This window comes from Paramisgurnus dabryanus, chromosome 23 (genome assembly GCF_030506205.2).
Source record: "Paramisgurnus dabryanus chromosome 23, PD_genome_1.1, whole genome shotgun sequence".
Classification (NCBI taxonomy): domain Eukaryota; kingdom Metazoa; phylum Chordata; class Actinopteri; order Cypriniformes; family Cobitidae; genus Paramisgurnus; species Paramisgurnus dabryanus.
In genome coordinates, this window is record NC_133359.1 from 4451880 (window position 1) to 4474199 (window position 22320).

General features: G+C 32.4%; 2 protein-coding genes across 2 annotated transcripts; both read right to left on the bottom strand.

Moving 5' to 3' along the window:
- Window positions 1-4638: 4638 nt before the first annotated feature.
- tsg101a (tumor susceptibility 101a) lies at window positions 4639-16266 on the bottom strand. The gene is made up of 10 exons (XM_065292263.1): window positions 15933-16266; window positions 15105-15192; window positions 14905-14970; window positions 14658-14821; window positions 14375-14501; window positions 12140-12197; window positions 11887-11981; window positions 8794-8996; window positions 8433-8672; window positions 4639-6037 (listed from the first exon to the last, which is right to left on the bottom strand). Exons 1-10 carry the CDS (start codon window positions 15972-15974, stop codon window positions 5948-5950), a joined length of 1173 nt encoding a protein of 390 aa, XP_065148335.1. The 5' UTR covers window positions 15975-16266; the 3' UTR covers window positions 4639-5947.
- Window positions 16267-16712: 446 nt separating this feature from the next.
- LOC135781878 (tumor susceptibility gene 101 protein) lies at window positions 16713-20267 on the bottom strand. Its single transcript, XM_065292441.2, has 6 exons — window positions 20170-20267; window positions 19978-20065; window positions 18633-18698; window positions 18381-18544; window positions 17238-17322; window positions 16713-16917 (listed from the first exon to the last, which is right to left on the bottom strand). The coding sequence occupies exons 1-6, from the start codon at window positions 20206-20208 to the stop codon at window positions 16823-16825; spliced, it is 537 nt and encodes a 178-aa protein (XP_065148513.1). The 5' UTR covers window positions 20209-20267; the 3' UTR covers window positions 16713-16822.
- Window positions 20268-22320: the final 2053 nt, after the last annotated feature.

A 22320-nucleotide genomic window follows, 5' to 3' on the forward strand; every position in this document is an offset into this window, starting at 1 on the left:
GCTAATAGATAATATTAAAAAGTGAAACTTTTCGATGGCTAATAGCTAATATAAAAAGTTAAAGTTTCGATGGCTAATAGCTAATATAAAACGTAAAATGTTTTGTTGACTAATAGCTTGTATTAAAAAGTAAAACGTTTTGTTGGCTAATAGATAATATTAAAAAGTGAAACTTTTCGATGGCTAATAGCTAATATAAAAAGTTAAAGTTTCGATGGCTAATAGCTTATATAAAAAAGTTAAAGTTTCGATGGCTAATAGCTAATATAAAAAGTGAAATGTTTTGTTGGCTAATAGCTAATATAAAAAGTTAAAGTTTCAATGGCTATTAGCTAATATAAAAAGTGAAACGTTTTGTTGGCTAATAGCTAATATAAAAAAGTTAAACGTTTCGACGGCTAGCTAATATAAAAAGTGAAATGTTTTGTTGACTAATGGCTAACATGAAAAAGTTAAACGTTTCAATGGCTAATAGCTAAAAATAAAAAAGTGAAACATTTTAATAGCTTCTAGCTAATATAAAAAGTGAAATGTTTTGTTGGATAATAGCTAATATAAAAAAGTTAAACGTTTCGACGGCTAGCTAATATAAAAAGTGAAATGTTTTGTTGACTAATAGCTAACATGAAAAAGTTAAACGTTTCAATGGCTAATAGCTAAAAATAAAAAAGTGAAACATTTTAATAGCTTCTAGCTAATATAAAAAGTGAAATGTTTTGTTGGATAATAGCTAATATAAAAAAGTTAAACGTTTCGACGGCTAGCTAATATAAAAAGTGAAATGTTTTGTTGACTAATAGCTAACATGAAAAAGTTAAACGTTTCAATGGCTAATAGCTAAAAATAAAAAAGTGAAACATTTTAATAGCTTCTAGCTAATATAAAAAGTGAAACGTTTTGTTGGCTAATAGCTAATATAAAAAAGTTAAACGTTTCGACGGCTAGCTAATATAAAAAGTGAAATGTTTTGTTGACTAATAGCTAACATGAAAAAGTTAAACGTTTCAATGGCTATTAGCTAAAAATAAAAAAGTGAAACATTTTAATAGCTTCTAGCTTATATAAAAAGTGAAACGTTTTGTTGGCTAATAGCTAATATAAAAAAGTTAAACGTTTCGACGGCTAGCTAATATAAAAAGTGAAATGTTTTGTTGACTAATAGCTAACATGAAAAAGTTAAACGTTTCAATGGCTAATAGCTAAAAATAAAAAAGTGAAACATTTTAATAGCTTCTAGCTAATATAAAAAGTGAAACGTTTTGTTGGCTAATAGCTAATATAAAAAAGTTAAACGTTTCGACGGCTAGCTAATATAAAAAGTGAAATGTTTTGTTGACTAATGGCTAACATGAAAAAGTTAAACGTTTCAATGGCTAATAGCTAAAAATAAAAAAGTGAAACATTTTAATAGCTTCTAGCTAATATAAAAAGTGAAATGTTTTGTTGGCTAATAGCTAATATAAAAAAGTTAAACGTTTCGACGGCTAGCTAATATAAAAAGTGAAATGTTTTGTTGACTAATAGCTAACATGAAAAAGTTAAACGTTTCAATGGCTAATAGCTAAAAATAAAAAAGTGAAACATTTTAATAGCTTCTAGCTTATATAAAAAGTGAAACGTTTTGTTGGCTAATAGCTAATATAAAAAAGTTAAACGTTTCGACGGCTAGCTAATATAAAAAGTGAAATGTTTTGTTGACTAATAGCTAACATGAAAAAGTTAAACGTTTCAATGGCTATTAGCTAAAAATAAAAAAGTGAAACATTTTAATAGCTTCTAGCTTATATAAAAAGTGAAACGTTTTGTTGGCTAATAGCTAATATAAAAAAGTTAAACGTTTCGACGGCTAGCTAATATAAAAAGTGAAATGTTTTGTTGACTAATAGCTAACATGAAAAAGTTAAACGTTTCAATGGCTAATAGCTAAAAATAAAAAAGTGAAACATTTTAATAGCTTCTAGCTAATATAAAAAGTGAAACGTTTTGTTGGCTAATAGCTAATATAAAAAAGTTAAACGTTTCGACGGCTAGCTAATATAAAAAGTGAAATGTTTTGTTGACTAATAGCTAACATGAAAAAGTTAAACGTTTCAATGGCTAATAGCTAAAAATAAAAAAGTGAAACATTTTAATAGCTTCTAGCTAATATAAAAAGTGAAACGTTTTGTTGGCTAATAGCTAATATAAAAAAGTTAAACGTTTCGACGGCTAGCTAATATAAAAAGTGAAATGTTTTGTTGACTAATAGCTAACATGAAAAAGTTAAACGTTTCAATGGCTAATAGCTAAAAATAAAAAAGTGAAACATTTTAATAGCTTCTAGCTTATATAAAAAGTGAAACGTTTTGTTGGCTAATAGCTAATATAAAAAAGTTAAACGTTTCGACGGCTAGCTAATATAAAAAGTGAAATGTTTTGTTGACTAATAGCTAACATGAAAAAGTTAAACGTTTCAATGGCTAATAGCTAAAAATAAAAAAGTGAAACATTTTAATAGCTTCTAGCTAATATAAAAAGTGAAATGTTTTGTTGGCTAATAGCTAATATAAAAAAGTTAAACGTTTCGACGGCTAGCTAATATAAAAAGTGAAATGTTTTGTTGACTAATAGCTAACATGAAAAAGTTAAACGTTTCAATGGCTAATAGCTAAAAATAAAAAAGTGAAACATTTTAATAGCTTCTAGCTAATATAAAAAGTGAAACGTTTTGTTGGCTAATAGCTAATATAAAAAAGTTAAACGTTTCGACGGCTAGCTAATATAAAAAGTGAAATGTTTTGTTGACTAATGGCTAACATGAAAAAGTTAAACGTTTCAATGGCTAATAGCTAAAAATAAAAAAGTGAAACATTTTAATAGCTTCTAGCTAATATAAAAAGTGAAACGTTTTGTTGGCTAATAGCTAATATAAAAAAGTTAAACGTTTCGACGGCTAGCTAATATAAAAAGTGAAATGTTTTGTTGACTAATAGCTAACATGAAAAAGTTAAACGTTTTGACGACGAATAGCTAAAAATAAAAAAGTGAAACATTTTAATAGCTTATAGCTAATATAAAAAGTGAAACGTTTTGTTGGCTAATAGCTAATATAAAAAAGTGAAACGTTTTGTTGGCTAATAGCTAATATAAAAAAATGAAACGTTTTGATAGCTAATAGCTAATATAAAAAAGTGAAACGTTTTGTTGGCTAATAGCTAATATAAAAAATTTAAACGTTTTGATAGCTTATAGCTAATATAAAAAGTGAAACGTTTTGTTGGCTAATAATAGCTAATATAAAATAGGGTGGCCATTCGTGCCAGTTCCGCCGGACACCTCCCGAACATGTTTTCGGGTTCGTTCTCCGGAAGTCGCGTTGGTCAACCGCATACGTCATCAAGGTTTAATATTTCAGGTTTAATTTCAGAAAAGCAACCGTTACATTTCAAGGTAAGAATGAAACTACAATGATTGTATGTCTTAAAATAAATACATCTTAATTTTCTAATGTATTTTAACTGAAATGTGAGAACCTCGATGACGTATGCGGTCGAGCAACGCGAACTTCCGGAGAACGAACCCGAAAACATGTTCGGGACGTGTCCGGCGGAACTGGCACGAATGGCCACCCTAATATAAAAAGTTAAACGTTTCGACGGCTAGCTAAAAAATAAAAAAGTGAAACATTTAAATAGCTTCTAGCTAATATAAAAAGTGAAATGTTTTGTTGGCTAATAGCTAATGTAAAAAAAGTTAAACGTTTCGACGGCTAATAGCTAATATAAAAAGTTAAATGTTTTGTTGACTAATAGCTAATATAAAAAAGTAAATGTTTCCACGGCGAAAAGCTAAAAAAAATGTCAAACATTTTAATAGCTTATAGCTAAAATAAAAAGTGTAACGTTTTGTTGGCTAATAGCTAATATAAAAAAGTAAAACGTTTTGTTGGCTAATAGCTAATATAAAAAAATGAAACGTTTTGATAGCTTATAGCTAATATAAAAAGTAAAATGTTTTGTTAGCTAATAACTAATATAAAGAAGTTAAACGTTTTGGCGGCTAATAGCTAAAAATAAAAAAGTGAAACGTTTTAATGGCTAATAGCTAATAAGTGTGGCTTTGTACTAAAAAGCAACCACAACAACTGTACAATGCCTCAATTACAGAATGTTTAACAATAAGCAAAAACCAACAAAAAGCAAGCAGAACTCCTTCAAATCTAGCATAAAATAAAATCAATGGTATTTATATCTAAATAATCCCAACCACTTGTCCTTGTATTTGTCTGTATTTTGAACAACAATATCTTGAGTTCTGTCAGTCTTGAAAAACATAAACAATAATCTAAGTATTCATACGGTTATAGCTGTGAGTGTGTGATTATCAAATTGAGACTGACAATTGAATTAACAATGCCCACCAGAATGCACAACTAAACCTGCTTGTTTGTCTTTTATTTACTCAGTAGTAGCTGATGGTATAAATCTAGGTTAGTGGACTGTTTGCATAGTTTTAGTTTAAAAATAGACCAAAGCTTTCCAAAGGTTTTTGCCATTAGTTAAACATTAGTAGTAGGTCAGTCTAGGGTGAGATATCTTTGCTGTACACCATGCAGGCAATTACAACAAAGGCCGTCTGTTCACATGTCAATCATTCCAATTAAAGATCATATACTTTTATTGAAACAAATAAGAACAAATATTATCAGATAAGGGCGCAATGTCTACCCTTATAAAAGAGCAATTTAGGTCTGAAAATCTTGGTTCACATCCATAATGTGCACAAAAATATTTGAAATGCAACAAACAAGATTGTTTCAAGGACTTCTCAAACATACAATTATTTTTTATTTTACATAAAGGTGGAGTGTAACGGTACAGTACGACAGTTTGTAGCCTTTACATTTTCAAAATACACTGCAAAAAATGCATTTTTTTGTTAATATTTTTGTCTTTTTTTCAGTACATATTTCTAAATATAGTTTTTATACAAAAAAAAGAAGATACAATTTAAGTGAATTTGTGATTAAAACAAGCAAAAAAATCTGCCAATGGGTTAAGAAAAAATTCTTAAACTTTTTTCTTCATTCAAGAAAAAAAATATTTCACCATTGACAGATTTTTTAAAGAACAAATTCACTTAAATTGTGTATTTTTTGTTTAAAAAATAAACTTATTTCTTAGATAATTTTACTCATCAATAAAACACATCTTGATTTAAGAATTTTTAGATATTTGTACTAAAAAACAAGACAAAAATGTCATTTTTGCAGTAATTAGTCACAAATAAATTTTTGCATACAGCTAAAAGAGGTCTAACATAATAAATCTGGAACAGAAAATAGTTCCCAATTGTAAGGAGCATAGATAAATATTAAATTCAGCAAAGTAAATCTAACGAAACTGAAAAATTCACAAGTAGTAGTTATTGTCATTTATGAAGGTTTTCATAAATTAACACTTTGAAAGTGAATGAAACAGCTGAGAAATATTCTTATATATTCTGTGTTGATGATGTCACATTTTGAAATGTCATGAGACTTATTACTCTATACTGTTAATAGCAGTAGTATCTAAAGTCGAAGCTCAAATGCATGCCAGTTTAACTTAAGAATCTCAAATAGTAGAAACATAATGTGTTTAATAGTTGAATCTCACGAGATCTTTCAGGAAATTGGGTAAGCGCTCTTATACGTTACAAAACAGGGGTGAAATAGGAGTCAAAAAGCGCTTTGCGAAACTCACCCGTATGTCATCTTTGCTTTTAATGCTCAGGTCTACTCTGTAACATTAAGCTTTTGCACCATACTCGATTTACATTTCTTATAATGCTGATTTTACAATCATAAAAAGAAAATCAGCATCTAACAGCAGTGAAAACTAACATACTCCAACTGAAATAACACAGAAAGCAAGAGTCTGGATCATGTGGTCAGAGCTGGAGTGTTGGTGTATTGGTGGCAGCAAGGTCAGTAAAGGTCACTGAGTCCAGCGGTCTTGCGTGCTTTCTGCATGAGCGCTCGCAGCTGGAACTGTTTTCGAGACAGCAGGCGCACGTGCTGAGGACAAAATACAAGTGGAAGAGGGACATCAAACATAAGGATACTACTGATACGGAGGCATTTTTGTGATGAATGGGACAAAAGTTAACTCTCACCACTACTGTATTTTGTATAAAAAGCAGTTGCACACTGGTTATTCACACGCTAAAATCCACAATACAACCCATCGCCAAAAGGAAGTTGTGTAAAAAATGACTTTCAAGAAAAATTTTACTTAGTATTTTTGTCTTGTTTTCAGTAAAAATATCTAAAAATTCTTAAATTAAGATGCTTGATGAGCAAAACGACCCAAGAAAATAAGTTTTTAAACCAAAAATATCAAATTTAAGTGATTTTGTGCATTAAACAAGCAAAAAAATCTGCCAATGGGGTAAGCAAAAAAATCACTTAAATTTGATATTTTTGGTTTAAAACTAGACTTATTTTCTTGGGTCATTTTGCTTATCAAGAAAATACATCTTAATTTAAGAATTTTTAGATATTTTTACTGAAATTTGTTTTGAAAGTAATTTTTTTGCAGTGTTTTTATGTAATGAAAGTGTTTAAGCTAGGGCTGGGCGATTAATCGAAATCGAACCGCAATCGCGATGTGCAACGTTGCGATTAGCAAATCGCGAAAGGATGCGATATGATGCGATTTGAGAAATAGGCAGAGAGGCTTTGTGACAGTCTAACCAATTGAGCGAGCGCAAGTATGTCTGTGCTTTCTCCGTGAGAGGCACGTCAACCAAAACAGCGCTTCTCCTAAACTGACGAGGGGTTTCAATTTAAAGCCCGTGTCTCTCAATGCTTGTTAAATACTCGCGCCCGTTTCCCTATTGCAAGACTTTGCGCGTGCGTCTTCTACAACAGACAAGGTGTTTAAACTTGACGCACACGCACAGCCTGTGTCTCTATGCTTATTAAATACTCACGCCTGTCTCCGCAAGTCCGCATCGCAAGACTTTGCGCGCGCGTCTTCCACAACAGACAAGGTGTTTAAACTTGACGCACACGCACAGCCTGTGTCTCTATGCTTATTAAATACTCCCGCCTGTCTCCGCAAGTCCGCATCTCAAGACTTCACGCCCGCGTCTCTCAAAACGGATGATGCGTTTTACACACACACACGCCCAACAATGCTTACAAGCCTGGCTCCTTATTTAAAACAAACTAAAATACCATTTAACTGGGTTGCTAATGTCACTTGAATGGAATGACATGACATTGAACGCATTTGGATTTTATATTCATTTAAAAAATCCCAAATGTAGCTTTTTAATATTTTGATAGTTATGAAGTTGAGTATTACAGTTCTTTGATTACAAAAACAAACAAACATGCATTCAAATCTTTCTAGTAAAACTCAGTCACCCATTTAAATATTTTAAATTGTTGTTAAAGTTGCAGCTATAATGAACCCACTTATTTAAATACTGTGTCAGTGTTAGTCCAAGCTAAAGATCATTTTACATTTCATACAATAAGAAGTGTTAATTATATTTTTAATTTCTTTGTTTTTGTTTCCTTATTTTCACAAAAAAAAAAAAAAAACATAAGAATACAGTTAAATCACCAGACCCATAAGCAGTATCAGTAAGATCTAACCATCTAAAGAGGCAGATGCACATTGCATCTGTTACAAAATTTAATCGCAAATCGAATCGCAATCGCAATTCCTGGCAGAAAAAGTGCAATTAGATTTTTTCCCTAAATCGCACAGCCCTAGTTTAAGCTGTGTGCATCCTCTTAGTGCACTTACCTAACATGGACAACAAAATAAAGCAAAGCAATTATTTGAATTAGAAAGCTGAATATCAGGTGGTTATTCAAATACTTGTTCAAATTACCAAAATGTATAGCAGTCGAAAATTCATAATAAAATAGAAAGAAAACAGACTAACTTAAAACATGCTTGCATCTGTTGATATAGTTTAGAAACTTCATTGCTTCGTTGTAAAATCTTGTTCCTACACTGCAAAAAATGATTTTCAAGAAAAAAAAATCTTAGTATTTTTGTCTTGATTTTAGTAAAAAGCAAAAAATCTGCCAATGGGGTAAACAAAAACACTAAAAACCACTTAGTGTTTTTCTTAAACACTAAATTCAAGGAAAATTCAAGAAAAATTTGCTTACCCCATTGGCAGATTTTTTTGCTTGTTTTATGCACAAAATCACTTGAATTTGATATTTTGGTCTTAAACTAAACTTATTTTCTTGGGTCATTTTGCTCATCAAAAAAAAGCATCTTAATTTAAGAATTTTTAGATATTTTTACTAAAAACAATACAAAAATACTAAGAAATGTTTTTCTTGAAAATAATTTTTTGCAGTGTAATTTACAGATGTGTGATGCTTAAAGGACCTATAAAGTGAAAGGCAACGTCAAGGATTTGTGAAATCCAATACAAACCTTGAGAAAGACCTCCAGGTCGATGACTCCTCTCCGCAAGGCTTCTCCAAGGTAAAATATGGTGTCTTCTATGGCGTTCTCCTCCGCGTAGAGATTCAGGATCTGTTTGTAGAGCGGAGCCGTCGGTATGATGACATCATCGATGTCATTGTTTTCCGACTGGTTCTCCATTTTCTCCAGGGCTTCACTAAGCTCTTCATCCTTTTTCTTGAGGAGCTCGATGTTTCGGTCTACCTCAGCCTGAAAAGACGCATCGAAATAAAAACATATCCTTTAGCTTAAATTTTTCTCTTACATATATTGATGTTGTTAGTAGAGAATAGATGAAAATGAACACCTTCATCATTGCAAATGTACTTACCACTTCCTGGTCCAGACGGGACACCATGTCCTCCAGCTTCTGGTGTCCTTTCTTCAGGTCTTCCTCAGTCCTCTTGAGAGCGTCCAGCTCGGCCTGCGCTCTGTCCATCTCCTCTTTCATTCTCCAGCGTAGTTTATCACTCACAGCTGAGATAAGTGAAGCTCTGATGGTGTCCTCACCAATGGTACCATCACGACTCGGGCCTTAAGGAAGATAAAAGACATTAGTGATAGAGGTTTTGCGAAAGACATAGATTTGTTTAACAGTAATGTTTGGTTAATTTAATAAGTTTGAAAGCCGTTTCATAAACCAAACCCAAAATCAGTCTGAAAACCCTGGTGCAAGTTTCGATAATCCATAAAAAATCCATATGTTCTGTATTTGTCTGTTTTCTGGACAGGGTTTAATAAAAAAATAATACACATATTAACATATGTAAGTGCCATTGTAAAAACCACTTAAATTTCCTAATACACTGCAAAAAATGGCGTTCTTACCTGTTTTTTAGTAAAAATATCAAAAAATTCCTAAATTAAGATATTTTCTTGATGAGTAAAATGACCTAAGAAAAAAGCCTAGGTTTTACACAAAAAATAACATTTAAGTTTACATTTAAACAAGCAAAAATATCTGCCAATGAGGCGAGAAATTTTTTCTTGAATTAAGTGTTTAATAAAAATGTTCAAGATTTTTTTGCTTACCCCATTGGCAGATTTTTTTGCTTGTTTTATGCACAAAATCACTTAAATTTGATATTTTTGGTCTAAAAACTAGACTTATTTTCTTAGGTAATTTTGCTCATCATCTTAATTTAAGAATTTTAAGATATATGTACTGAAAACAAGACAAAAATACTAAGTAAGAAAGTCATTTTTTGCAGTATATTATTTTACAAAAAATTATAAAAAAAAAACAAATCTTTTCAGTAAAAAAATGTTTAAGTGATTTTGTGCATAAAACAAGCAAAAAAAATCTGCCAATGGGGTAAGCAAAAAAATCTTGAACATTTTTCTTAAACACTAAATTCAAGAAAAATTCAAGAAAAATTAGCTTACCCCATTGGCAGATTTTTTTGCTTGTTTTATGCACAAAATTACTTAAATTTGATATTTTTGGTCTAAAAACTAGAGGGTTCTTGGGTCGTTTTGCTCATCAAGAAAAAGCATCTTAATTTAAGAATTTTTAGATATTTTTACTGAAAACAAGACAAAAATACTAAGAATTTTTTTTCTTAAAAATAATTTTTTTGCAGTGTATTAGTGTCTTTACTCACAAAAAATAATATTAGTTTCTGGTGTTTACACCGCATTATGCTGCGTTACACCAAACGCAAAGCATCTCGTTCCTTGTTCTAGATTGCTAACTTCGTGTCACTTTCCTTGAGTTGAATATTTTCAACTTTTGCAGAAGACATGTTTAAAGCGAATAGTACGTGTTTGCAGCAATTTCACCGCCCATTTCATGTTATTCGCATTTCACCGCGCAAATTCGTGTATATTCGGTTCTTTGCATTGACTTTGTATGTAACCTACTAGCGAAATTGTTAAATTTGCGTTTGGTGTGTTCGCCCCATTAGGGTTAGGTTTTCATGTGCATTTGTAAATGTGCTTTATACTTAAATTAATGAAAATAAACGAATGAATAAAGCCATTGTGCAGCCTAATTAACATTATTCACATTGCACCGTGCGACTACACGTCTATTCGGGTCCTTGCTTTGATTTGTATGTAATCTACTCGCGAAATCGTTAAATTCGTGTTTGGTGTGTTAAGGTTAGGTTTGCATGTGCATTTGTAAAAGTGCTTTATAATGAAATTAATGGAAAAAAAAGAATAAATAAAGTGATTGTGCAGCCTAATTAACATTATTAGCATTGCACCGTGCGACTACATGTCTATTTGACTACATTTCTTTGACTTTGTATGTAATCTATTCGCAAAATCGTTGCATTTGCGTTGAATACTGCACTTTTAAACAGTCAATGAAATACAGGTGTGCGTTCCCTAATAAATTATTGCACACCTTAAATTAAACTGCACACCCCAAACAAGCAGAATTAAGTATTTAACAGCACAATCGTATAAGTAATAATAAAAGTTAATAATAACCTATGTAATAAAAGATGACCTATGATTATATCTCTATTTTATATGTTTAATTTCTATTTTACATGTAGTTGTATCTCTGCTGTACTGTGCTGAGACACTAAATTGAATGTCATGGTTCAAAGCAGCCTGACACTGTAAGATATCTTTACACTCCTGTACATCTAAATATAAGCACTCCAGGCTCTGTCAAAGTGGATCACGCCCTTTGACCTTTACCAGCACAGAGTCCAGTTACAGGGCCAACCTTTCTCGGCGCTCCAGAGAGGTCACTGTACACTCGGCACCAATCCAGAGAGAAGACCAGAGGTCAGGGTCAAATATTATATAATATTATAAAGCTGACATTAATATGCTCACATCATATCATGCGATTGTTAAAGCACAACATGACATGTAGCCTCATGTCAGACATTTATTGTCAGATTTTGAAGTCTGCAATAAACTTGCAGCCAAGTACGAAGTCTTGCATGAATAGACTCCAAAAAAACCTGACAAAACATGTTAATCAAATAAAGTTCATCTGAAACAAAGTCCCTTCAGGGAAGTTTGCAATGTCTGCGATGCCTCCAGGCCGCTATTTCAGTCTTACAAGACCAAGTCCTATCAACTTGAATGGGAGAAGAGCGACATTTGAACCTACCAGTACCATAACTTTTGCTTAAATTGTGCATATTTCCCAGGTTGCGACTGGGCATGTGCAAAAGTAGGTGAGTACCTCACCTCATCTGTCTTTAATGATTTCTGATTGGTTGTTTTTACAGGAAGGCGGGACTTTTGTCACTAGAGCAGCTATGTTGAGCAATGCATTACCCCTAATTCATAGTAATAAAATGTCTGCATGTTGTTAATACCTATAATCTTTGTCTGAAATTAAAGTTTAAACTTGACTAAAAAACAAAAAATGGTCTCTGATGATGGCAAACTGAAAGATGTGATTCAAGATTTTTGTGTGTAGACTACAAAACTGAGGTCCATGTTAACTTACCCACAGTATTAGTAGGAGTCTGGGAAGTGTAATGTGCCGGACCGCCTGCGGCAGGATAAGCGTTCCCTCCTGGATAAGAATATCCCGGATAACCACTGAAGCAGACAGAAATCATTAAATGCATTCTTATCACACAACCTTTTCATGAAGTTAAAGCATCATAAATTCATTTATAAACAACATATTTTATGATGGTTCAGAGAGTGTGTGGATTTGTTGGATGTGATTTTTGTCAGACAAAAGTAGGGATTACCATGGGTTGGGGCCGGGACCGTAGGAAGATACTGCTGGCATTCCTGGCATATAGGACTCTGTGAAGCGGAAGACAAACAATTTTAAAAGCCCTGCTGCTGCTGGGAGACATCTGCTGTTTAAAACAGGTACTGACTGAAATTTGTTTAAATTCATATATGCACAATATAGGCCAAAATAAATATACTGTATACATGTTTATGGTCTATTAAGGTTTGTCACAATAACACAATTTTAGTATTTAATATTAGTAAAACTTCTACATATGAATTTCAATGTCACAGAAAAATGAATGCGCTATTGAACACGCTCTTTAATTTATGCTTTTATTATTACAATGAAAATGACTTTATGAAATAAAATGCAATGAAATGCTTGATATCACTGGCATGAAGCTTTCTAGTATTGCTTGATGAATAATAATAATAAAAGTATTAAGCTGTCAGTAAAACAGAAAACAAATTTAAGTATTTAAGGACTTAAATTTTAGATGTTTACTAAGATCCCTTTATTATCTTTTGAAGCCCATAATAACTTTTAACTTATTTTTTGAAAAGTTTCACGGCAGCTTTTTTGTGATTTTCACTAAAGTTTCACAAAATGCCTTTCAGGAAATTTTTTTCAAAGAAAATATAAACATACAAATATATCAAATGAAAGAACAGACCCTCTGCTTTCAAACAAAAAAAACAAACGAAACGGGTGAAAAAACTTGTCAGCCTATCTATATTTTTTCTCTGCTTAAAAACTCTTAAATATGGGTATTTTTTATATTATTTTTAAACAAAAAGCTGAAATAATTGCTAGAGATCAGATTTAGAATGATTATAAAAACATACACAGAGTTTAAAATGAGTAAATAATGTTTTGGCTTCAGTTTTTTTCATAAATTGGGTAAGTGTGCCATCTAGTGGATAATAGTATTATATGTTAATCGCAGTATTGCAGATGAACACTTGTTTTATGCAAATGTTTTCTCTTAATTGATGAGATAACTCGTCAATGGCAGGAAAAGAGTTAATTGGGAGGTGGCTGTCCCTAACCCATAAACTTCAAATCATGAAAATTATTTTGTATAATTTTTGCATTTTATTTCATTTTGGCATTGAAAAAAAATATTTTTGATTTTTAAGTTCAACATGTTTTTTAAATGTATAATTTCTTTGTAGGGTCATGAAACTTTACGTAGCATTTTCATGTCACTACCGAAACAATGTACGTTAATCTTTGCTGATCGGTGTAAACATAGGGCTGAACAATATGGCCATTGACGGTATACTTCAAAATTTTGGTTGGTGTGATATAACTCTGATAACGTTATAAATGTTTAAAAAGCCTTGAATAAACGGCAAAGAATGCCCACAACGAATAAATTGATCATGTGGTGACAATAATATGAATTGACGCGAGGTACATATGAGCGATTTAAATCCCATCAGACATTACTGTTCTCGCGGTCCCGGAGAGTGTGGCTCATGGTTGCTTAGCTACGAAAGACAGGAACGCACTTTGGAAGGAAAAAGCGCATTGACCCGGGTTTCACACCATTTTTAGATTTGACATGTGAACAGCTACCGGACACTGTAATGTACATTGAAATTTCGGAACTGTGTTTAGAAACTATATCCCTGTTATTGAAAAAATACCATGAAATAGATTGAATTAATGCCCAGCTCTATGTAAAAATTTACCTTTTTGACAGAGTTGTCATGTGTAACTTTTCCATTTTGTTACTACATCGTTGTCGAATAAACATCATCTACGCCTTGTCTGTGAAACTAGGTCTAAAGCTGCATTCAGACTAGCAGTGACTAGCATTAGCAGTCAGAGCACCACAATCTCATTGATTTCAATGGAAGCTTGGCGACTTCCGGGCGACACGACCGGCAGTGACCGTTGGCGATTGGATGGGTCGTGTCCAGTCATGCAAAAAAGTTGAGAAAAGTTTAACTTTTGGGAGCGACTACCAATGAGAACGAAGCAGTAGAGTCACGTCATCCATCTCTCGTTATTGGAGTGGACGTTACTCATTTGTTTATGATGACCAGATAAAGAAACGCCTCTTTTAAAAGAGACGAGCGACAAGCACAGACAAAGTCGCTTATAATGTGAATGTACCTTAAGCGTTTAAATTTTGGTTTATATGTTTGCCAATAATTTTCAGTTCATATATACAGTATGTTACTGGCCTTACAAATACATGGCTGATCTGGAGGAGATTAAAATCTTTACTTACGGTTGGGAGGTCCAGCTGCCTGGAAGGCTTGATAAGGAGGTTGTGTGGTGGGTCTGGAGAACACAGGTGGCTCCTCGCCGAACACAACAATCATCACCTGGATGAGCCCGTACAGATCTGACTGAGGCTGATAAATGTTGAGAAAACACAAAGATGATTATTTCTTTAACGACCAAAAACTTAACGTTATATTTATCATGTGAACATGCAGGTGGTTTTCGTCACTTGCTAAGCTGTTCTGCTATTTGGTGACTTGTTGGGTAGTGAGGTGTTAAGGTCTTACGTGTTTCCACTCATGCAAATAGGGAAGGTAGATCTTGCCATTGGCGTCAATGTGTTTGCCAGTCTTGATCATCATCGCACTGGTGGGCTTCACAAAACAAATAGGGGGATTGTAGGGATACGTGTCCAGCAGCCATAGGCACACAGGAATATTGTACACATTCCCTGTGTAAAGAGGCAGGAAAATTTGAAAAAAAGATCCTCTTGACACTTGAATCAAACACACTGTTGTTAAATATCTCACTTACCTCTATAACTAACTGGTACAGTTCCTGTAAGACTCATGAGGTCCCTGGAAGAGCCGTCATTAAATACTGTGAATGAAGAAGTGTTTAAAAAGCATGAAATATACAAGATATTAAAAAATAAACAATTAAAAAATGTGATTTATGGGAAAGAAGCAAAGATATTGCTTTAAACATTGTACATAACTAAAATCTGGAATTACCATAAGCATCCATCACAGGTTTGAGGTCTTTGTACTGAGAGATGACATTTGTGATCTCACGGACAGTAAGATCTCTGTATTTGTATTGCTGAAATATAAACAACAAAACAGAAATGAAAACAATCCCAACAAAGTGACTTATCAAATATTAGCAAAAATCTAAAAAAAAGAGCCACTGATAATGAAAGTGAAACCATTCAATTATGCAATAATCATTAATAATGTTTTAAATATATGCTAAATAAATTTAGTAGAAAATAAATTTTAATTAAATATATTTTTGCATTTGAAAATATATTTAGTTTTAACCTTCATATATTAATATATATTTCAAAATGTATTTCAGGGGCAACAAATACATTTCTAATTTTACAACCCATATGGCAAAATTTTTTTTTTTTTTAAGTTTATATAAAATATATAAAAGTACAATTATAAAATGTATCAGTTTGTATAAAATATAAATAATTATATTTTTGCAGTTTGAAATGATATTTTAACCCTTTTATGTCTACAAATTTGTAACATACAAAGTTTTTCTTACAATGTTTAGTGAATATACATGCTTTAAAATCTATTTTTTATATATAAAAATGGCCAAAAATATATTGGTGAAGAATATATTTTTGTAAGCATATTTCAGCATTATTTTTAAAAATATTATAGACGTATGGGTAAAGACACAGATGAATTTAGACATAAAATAATCAGAATAATAAAGCTAAAATTAGATTGACGATAAAATAACATGATTAATATCAATTAATTTTCATCATAATATTCTGTCATAAATAACAATTCAAAGCTGACATGAGTCATGACACAAACCTTCAACATCTTTTTAAGACCTCCTTCGTTGACGACAGCCATGTTTGAGCACAAAAATAAAACACCTGAGAAATAAATTAATAGATGTGTGATATAATGTCTGTGTGTCTCAGCTCAGGCCTGCTGCCCGGCCAAACACTTTCTAAACCTCCCAACAATCCTTTAAAACGTTTCTTTAATATAGAAACAAATTGTTATTGACTGGTTAACATATGGTTATAGTTAGTTAACTAAATGTAATTAATGTAAATACTCCTAGTTTTCATATCGAGGAAGATAAACACGACGAACGGTTTGAACGTCACTACAGTAAGAGAGTTTCACTTCCGGTGGGAGTGTTTTCTGTTTTTCAAAATAAAGGTCGTTTCATGCGATGTCAGACATACGCGAACATAAAATGTAAATTGCCCGTTTTATAAATTACAAAAATAAAATAAATATTTGTATAAACTGTCACAATCATTCGCTTACATAAACAAACTAAATGTACAAATTATAAATGTAGTATATATATGAAAGTGAATGTGATAAATAACTAAATCCCACTTTGACTTTGACTTTTTTATTTTGTGGGTACAATGAATAAACATTCAACATTGCGGGTAAAAACTGCATGAACCACATTACGATATCTACATTAAAAACAGCAACCATGCTTAAACAAATCAATACATTTACATACAAATTGGACAATTTACATTTATTTAAAAATTTTAATTCTTTTATTTTATTTATTTTTATATATTTTAAAAAAAATGTATTCATTTATTTCAACTTTTATTCATTTTTGTTCATTTATCATTCATTCATCTTTTCTAAACTATCTATTTTACATCTTGTACATTTTGATATCACTGTCTACATTAACAAAAAACTATTTTCAAGTTATTTTAACAGTTTGATTCATTGAACAGATGATCTTCTGTATCCAGCTTTACATGCGAGAGTTCCTCCACTGAGTACATTGGTGGGTGAACTGAGCCTGCTGTAAAAACAACAGCAATGTCATTAAACCTAAATACCCATTCAATCATTTAAAAGTCACTATAACATTAAAATAAAATAAAAATAGTTTGCATCCAATGGCAATGCAAAATGATTTCTCGTTAACCAAAGCTTAAAACATTTAGATGTTATTTTGTTTTATGACATTATTTGCGTTTTCCCCAGCAACCTTTGTACATTGTTATCATATCTCAAATCTGTTTCCCTAAATGCAGAAGAACACATAGAGACATTGTTAAATTGCTTAATACGGATGTGAAATGTTTGTGATGGATCAATGAACAAGTAAAGGATACTCACAGTATTCTGGTCGCATGCACAGAGGAGGGACTTCACCAAACACAGCCATAATAACCTGAATCAAACTGTGCAGATCACATTGTGTCTGTGTTAAAAAATAGAACCATCAGAAAGAGAGAATGAAAACATTTACATTTATGCATCTGGCAGATGCTTTTATCGAAAAAGCACTTTACTGTGCATCACAAACTATAAGTTTTTATCAGTATGTGTGTTCCCTTGGTTTGAACCCATTACCTTTTGTGCTGCTAACATTTCGGCCCAAATCCAGAAACTAAATGTAAACATTAAAGGTGCAGTGTGTAGATTTTAGTGGCATCTAGAGGTGAGATTGTGAATTGCAACCAACTACTCAGTCCACAGTTCACCCTTCCCTTTCGAAATGCATAGAGAAGCTACGGTAGCCGCCACAGGACAAACATGTCATCATCTAGTGCTGCGTTCACACCAGTCGCGGTAGAGGCGTCAAGCACGAGTGATTTCAATGCTAAGTCAATGTGAAGACACGATGACGCGCGTATGGAGGTCTCGCAGTGCGAATGAGGCGTTTTGCCCGGTACGAATGAGTGTTGCCGCAGCAAACACGCAAGTTAAAAAAGGTGAACTTTGACAGACAAACGCGCCACGTTTACCAATCAGGAGCTTGCTCTAGTAGTGACGTGATTACAGGAAGTGCGCAGACTCACAGAAGTCGCTCCTATGACGCGAATTTCCGCGTGAATGTCTCGATGACTACAATTTCACGTGCGAATTTCATGCGCAAATGAAGCGAGTAAACTCAAAATGTTCAAGTGGCAAACTAGACGTTGTAGACACGAATTTGACGCCTCAAACGTGGCAGCCAGAAATGGCGACTTTCATGTAAAGGAACCCACGGTGTATGTACAAAACGGCCTATTCTAAGGTAATAAAAACAATACAGTTCATTATGTAAGGTCTTTATACACCACTGATAATATAGTTATGTATATGATATTGCATTTCTGTCAAGAGATCTTGGTAAAAGTTACACAATGCACCTTTAAACTAGCCAAAGTGTTGGATTGGTTAACCTTTATTTGTATTCTTGGTGAGTCAAAATCATATGATCACTTGTCACATTTGTCGAAAAGAGCCAAACTAATTAGTTTGAGGTCATCTTACATGTCTCCACTCATCCAGGTAAGGCAACATGATCTCCCCATTGCTGTTGACATGCCTACTGGACACAATCATCATTTCATGGGTGGGTTTCACATAGCAGATGGGAGCAGTTCTTGGATAACTTTGCTTTAGCCACAAACAAACAGGAATGTTGTATGGTTTCCCTGTAAAACAGCGTTTTGTTGTTCAGTGAGTTGAAGTTGATTTTGCTATCAATTATCTTTATGGCTGGAACTTGAACCTGTAACTTGCCTTTATATACTACCATGATGGTTCCAGTCAAACACATCAAGTTCTTCGCTGTGCCATCATTAAAAACTGTAAGAAAATTTACCAGACTTGTTTACCAGAAAATCAAACTGAAGAAATAATGTATATATCTGTAAAATGTTCATATCAAAAAGTATAAGCTATAATGTGAATTGTATCTGAGAAAGTTTGATGAAAAGTTTTATGTAATAAGTACAACAACAAACTAAAAGTTGATAGTAAAAATTTACAGGATATCATAAGCATGAGTTACAATAATCAGCAAATAACAACAATACAATTACAGTAGTTTACTGTAAACATTGCGGGGAATCCTGTCTTTTTTATTCCGTTAAATTCTTAAAGGAAAACACCACAGTTTTTCAATATTTTACTATGTTCTTACCTCAACTTAGACAAATTAATACATCCCTTTTTTTTCATCTTTGCACATGTGTCGTGAATGTGTTAGCATTTAGCCCAGCCCCATTCATTCCTTAGGATCAAAACAGGGATGAATTTAGAAGCCACCAAACACTTCCATGTTTCCCTATTTAAAGACTGTTACATGAGTAATTACACACTAAGTATGGTGGCACAAAATATGAGTAAGTATGGTGGCTTCTAAATTCATACCTGTCTGGACCCTAAAGAATGAATGGGGCTAGGGCTAGGCTAAATGCTAACACAGTTAAAATAGTTGAACTTGAACTTATTTAGATTAGGGTGGCCATTCACGCCAGTTCCGCCGGACACGTCCCGAACATGTTTTCGGGTTCCTTTTCCGGAAGTCGCGTTGGTCGACCGCATACGGCATCAAGTTCTAATATTTCGGGTTTAATTTCAGAAAAGCAACCGTTACATTTCAAGGTAAGAATGAAACTACAATGATTGTATGCTTAAAATAAATAAATCTTAATTTTCTAATGTATTTTAACTGAAATGTGAGATCCTCGATGACGTATGCGGTCGAGCAACGCGACTTCCGGAGAACGAACCCGAAAACATGGCACGAATGGCCATCCTAATTTAGATGAAGTAATGTAAAAAACATGTTTTCATGACATTGATCAATTTTTTTTACAGTAAAATAAACTTTTTAAAAATATGGGATCTGTTGGATCTGGTTCTTATTAAACAAATTACTTGATTAATAAGTATGCAAGTTATAAATGTTGCATCATGTAGCCTACATATCCTTAAAGACACTAGTTTAGATGGTTATCAAAACTAATAAAAAATGTCTTTGTTGAAAAGCAAAAATAAAAAACATTTTCATGTGAGCATTTTAACTAGAAGCATAACAAGCACATATATGTTATAAGCAAACCTTTATCCAAATGCTTACCAAATCTGTCTGTCACAGCCTCAAGGTGTCTGTGCTGAGACAAAACCGTAGAGATTTCTGATAGGACCTCTGTCCTGTGATCATACGTCTACAACACATCACCATACATGTTTTTAATACATATTCACATTTCATTTAAATTATTGAAAAGAAGCTCAAATTGTGGAAGAGATAGTAAAAACAGAAATGTACCTTAGGTAGAATTCTCCTAAGATCCCAAGCAGTTGTCATGACTTCATGATTTTAAATCAAATCCACCCAGGACACTGTTAGCAGCGCTAACATGCAGTACAGTACAGAGTACTTTATGAAACACAGGAAACTTAAAAAACTTTTATTGCCCTACCCAGCAGCCAATAGCAAAACAGTGATAGAAAGATTTGCTTTAAAGCTATAAACTAAAGGTTATTCAGAACAACTGTAAACAAGAAATAAACATTGGTGTGTCTGTATATCAACAGCAGGTTTTTAGAAGCTACATTGTTAGAAAAAAGTACAAATATTGTAACTTTTTGATATTATGCCCTAAGTACATATTGTAAGGACCATTTGTGTATAAAATAATTAAGTTATGTGAACTATAACAAGAGTGCATTTAACTTAAAATTTTAAGTAAATCCGAAATTATTCAGCAGATTCATTAAACTTAATTTTAAGTTGTTTTAACATGAAATAATTTGTAACAAAACAACATTATAAATATAATAGCTTAAATCTCTATTAAACTAGTCCTAGACTAAAATAAATTTAAGAGCTGTTCAAACTGAAAACAAATTGCACTTAGACATCTTAAAATACATCAGTGCCCTTTAATTTGCCTCAAAATGCACACACGTAATGTTTTTAGTAAGGCATGTTTGTTAAAACTAGTTATTTCCTAATTAAACTAAGGTCTAGTCCTGGCTTAAACTAATCCCTGTGCGGGAAACCACCCCTAAGACAATTTAATAACAAATATATAAGTAGTTAAAGTTCTTATTAGTTCATATTTTGTGAAAACTTATAAATAATCAAAATATATTCCTTACAACATGTATTGATAATTTTAAGTTCATTTCACTTGAACGTTTTAATGAATTTTAATGCCTAAAAATTAAATCAACTAAGATTTTTTGAAGTATATGTCCAAAACTCAAAATATTTAGTGATGTTTCTGATTTAAGTAAACACAATATCTGGGTTATGTGTACTACAGAGCAATTTATAATGAAATCCAAAATACTTTTAACGTTGATGTTTACTACAGAGAAAAAATCAAGAGTTTGTTGGGTAATGTGTTTATCAAACCTGATGCCTTTTTTAGGTTAAGTTGAGGTGGATGTCTCCATCTGCTGGGAAAATTTGTTGGACAAAATTTAAACATTTTCCAACAAATACTTTCATGCAGTCACGTAATGCTAAAAATGAGAGCGACATTTTCACAATGGAAAATGTACAAATGTAACTGGGCAATTCCATACAAATCATAAAAAGTTTTTAACCATACTGATATCTCAGTGGTTTAAATACCAATGCAAAGTCTCTATTACAAGTTTTGAAAACATTTTATTATGTTTTAAAGTTTAGTAAGTGTAAATATCAGAACTTCTTCATCATAAATGCGCATAGAAAACTTAAAATAAATATGATTCGTTCTTTGTAGTGCCGTCCCTACTCCAATTGTTGAGTATTGTTTCTGGTTTGTGCATTTTAAAGGAACAGTATGTAAGAAATGTATATAAATTAATCATAAAATGGCCCTGATATGTCACTAGACAGTAAGAAATCATTTTCATTTCAAATACTTATATCACTGACAACAGCAGTCTGGCCAGGATATTGTCATTTAAAAAGTGGAGTTGCAGCCCTCAACTGATGTTTATGTTGTCACGTTGTATATTGGCCACCAGTTGTGTGATTGCAGTACCAGTTTTAGCCACAAGTCTTGTTATTGCAATACCAGTTTTGGCCACAATCCTACATACTGTTCCTTTAATTCACAAAAGTATGTTGTTTCCCAAAAACTTTTTTTGTCACATCAATAATGCATGTATATTTCCCTTATCTAAAACAGCAAACACATGCATAGACTGATATTTTTATGATGTCTAGACTCAATATATTGGAAATAAATGCATTCTCTGAGAAAATTATATTACAAGTTTCGACTGCAAATGTCACATCCATAACGCTGGAATTGCCCAACTGCAAATTTGTTAACATGTTTAATCCAAGCTTCATAACGCAGAGAAATTTTTGTAATAGTGCATCCCTAATTTCAATGTTCATATTGACCTTAAAGATTTTTTAAAATTTTTTTACTATGTTTTTACCTCAACTTAGATGAATTAATACATCTTTTTT

What these genes read in the sequence shown, in the direction of transcription:
- tsg101a (XM_065292263.1), bottom strand. Translation starts at nt 15,974, where the DNA reads ATGGCTGTCGTCAACGAAGGAGGTCTTAAAAAGATGTTGAAG. An exon ending in TGTACCAGTTAGTTATAGAG is followed by an intron (nt 14,822 to 14,904) that starts GTAAGTGAGATA and finishes CTCTTTACACAG; the next exon opens with GGAATGTGTACAATATTCCT. An exon ending in ACCTGGAGGTCTTTCTCAAG is followed by an intron (nt 6,038 to 8,432) that starts GTTTGTATTGGA and finishes TTTTGTCCTCAG; the next exon opens with CACGTGCGCCTGCTGTCTCG.
- LOC135781878 (XM_065292441.2), bottom strand. Translation starts at nt 20,208, where the DNA reads ATGACAACTGCTTGGGATCTTAGGAGAATTCTACCTAAG. An exon ending in CATCATGGTAGTATATAAAG is followed by an intron (nt 18,545 to 18,632) that starts GCAAGTTACAGG and finishes GCTGTTTTACAG; the next exon opens with GGAAACCATACAACATTCCT. An exon ending in ACCTGGATGAGTGGAGACAT is followed by an intron (nt 17,323 to 18,380) that starts GTAAGATGACCT and finishes TTTTTAACACAG; the next exon opens with ACACAATGTGATCTGCACAG.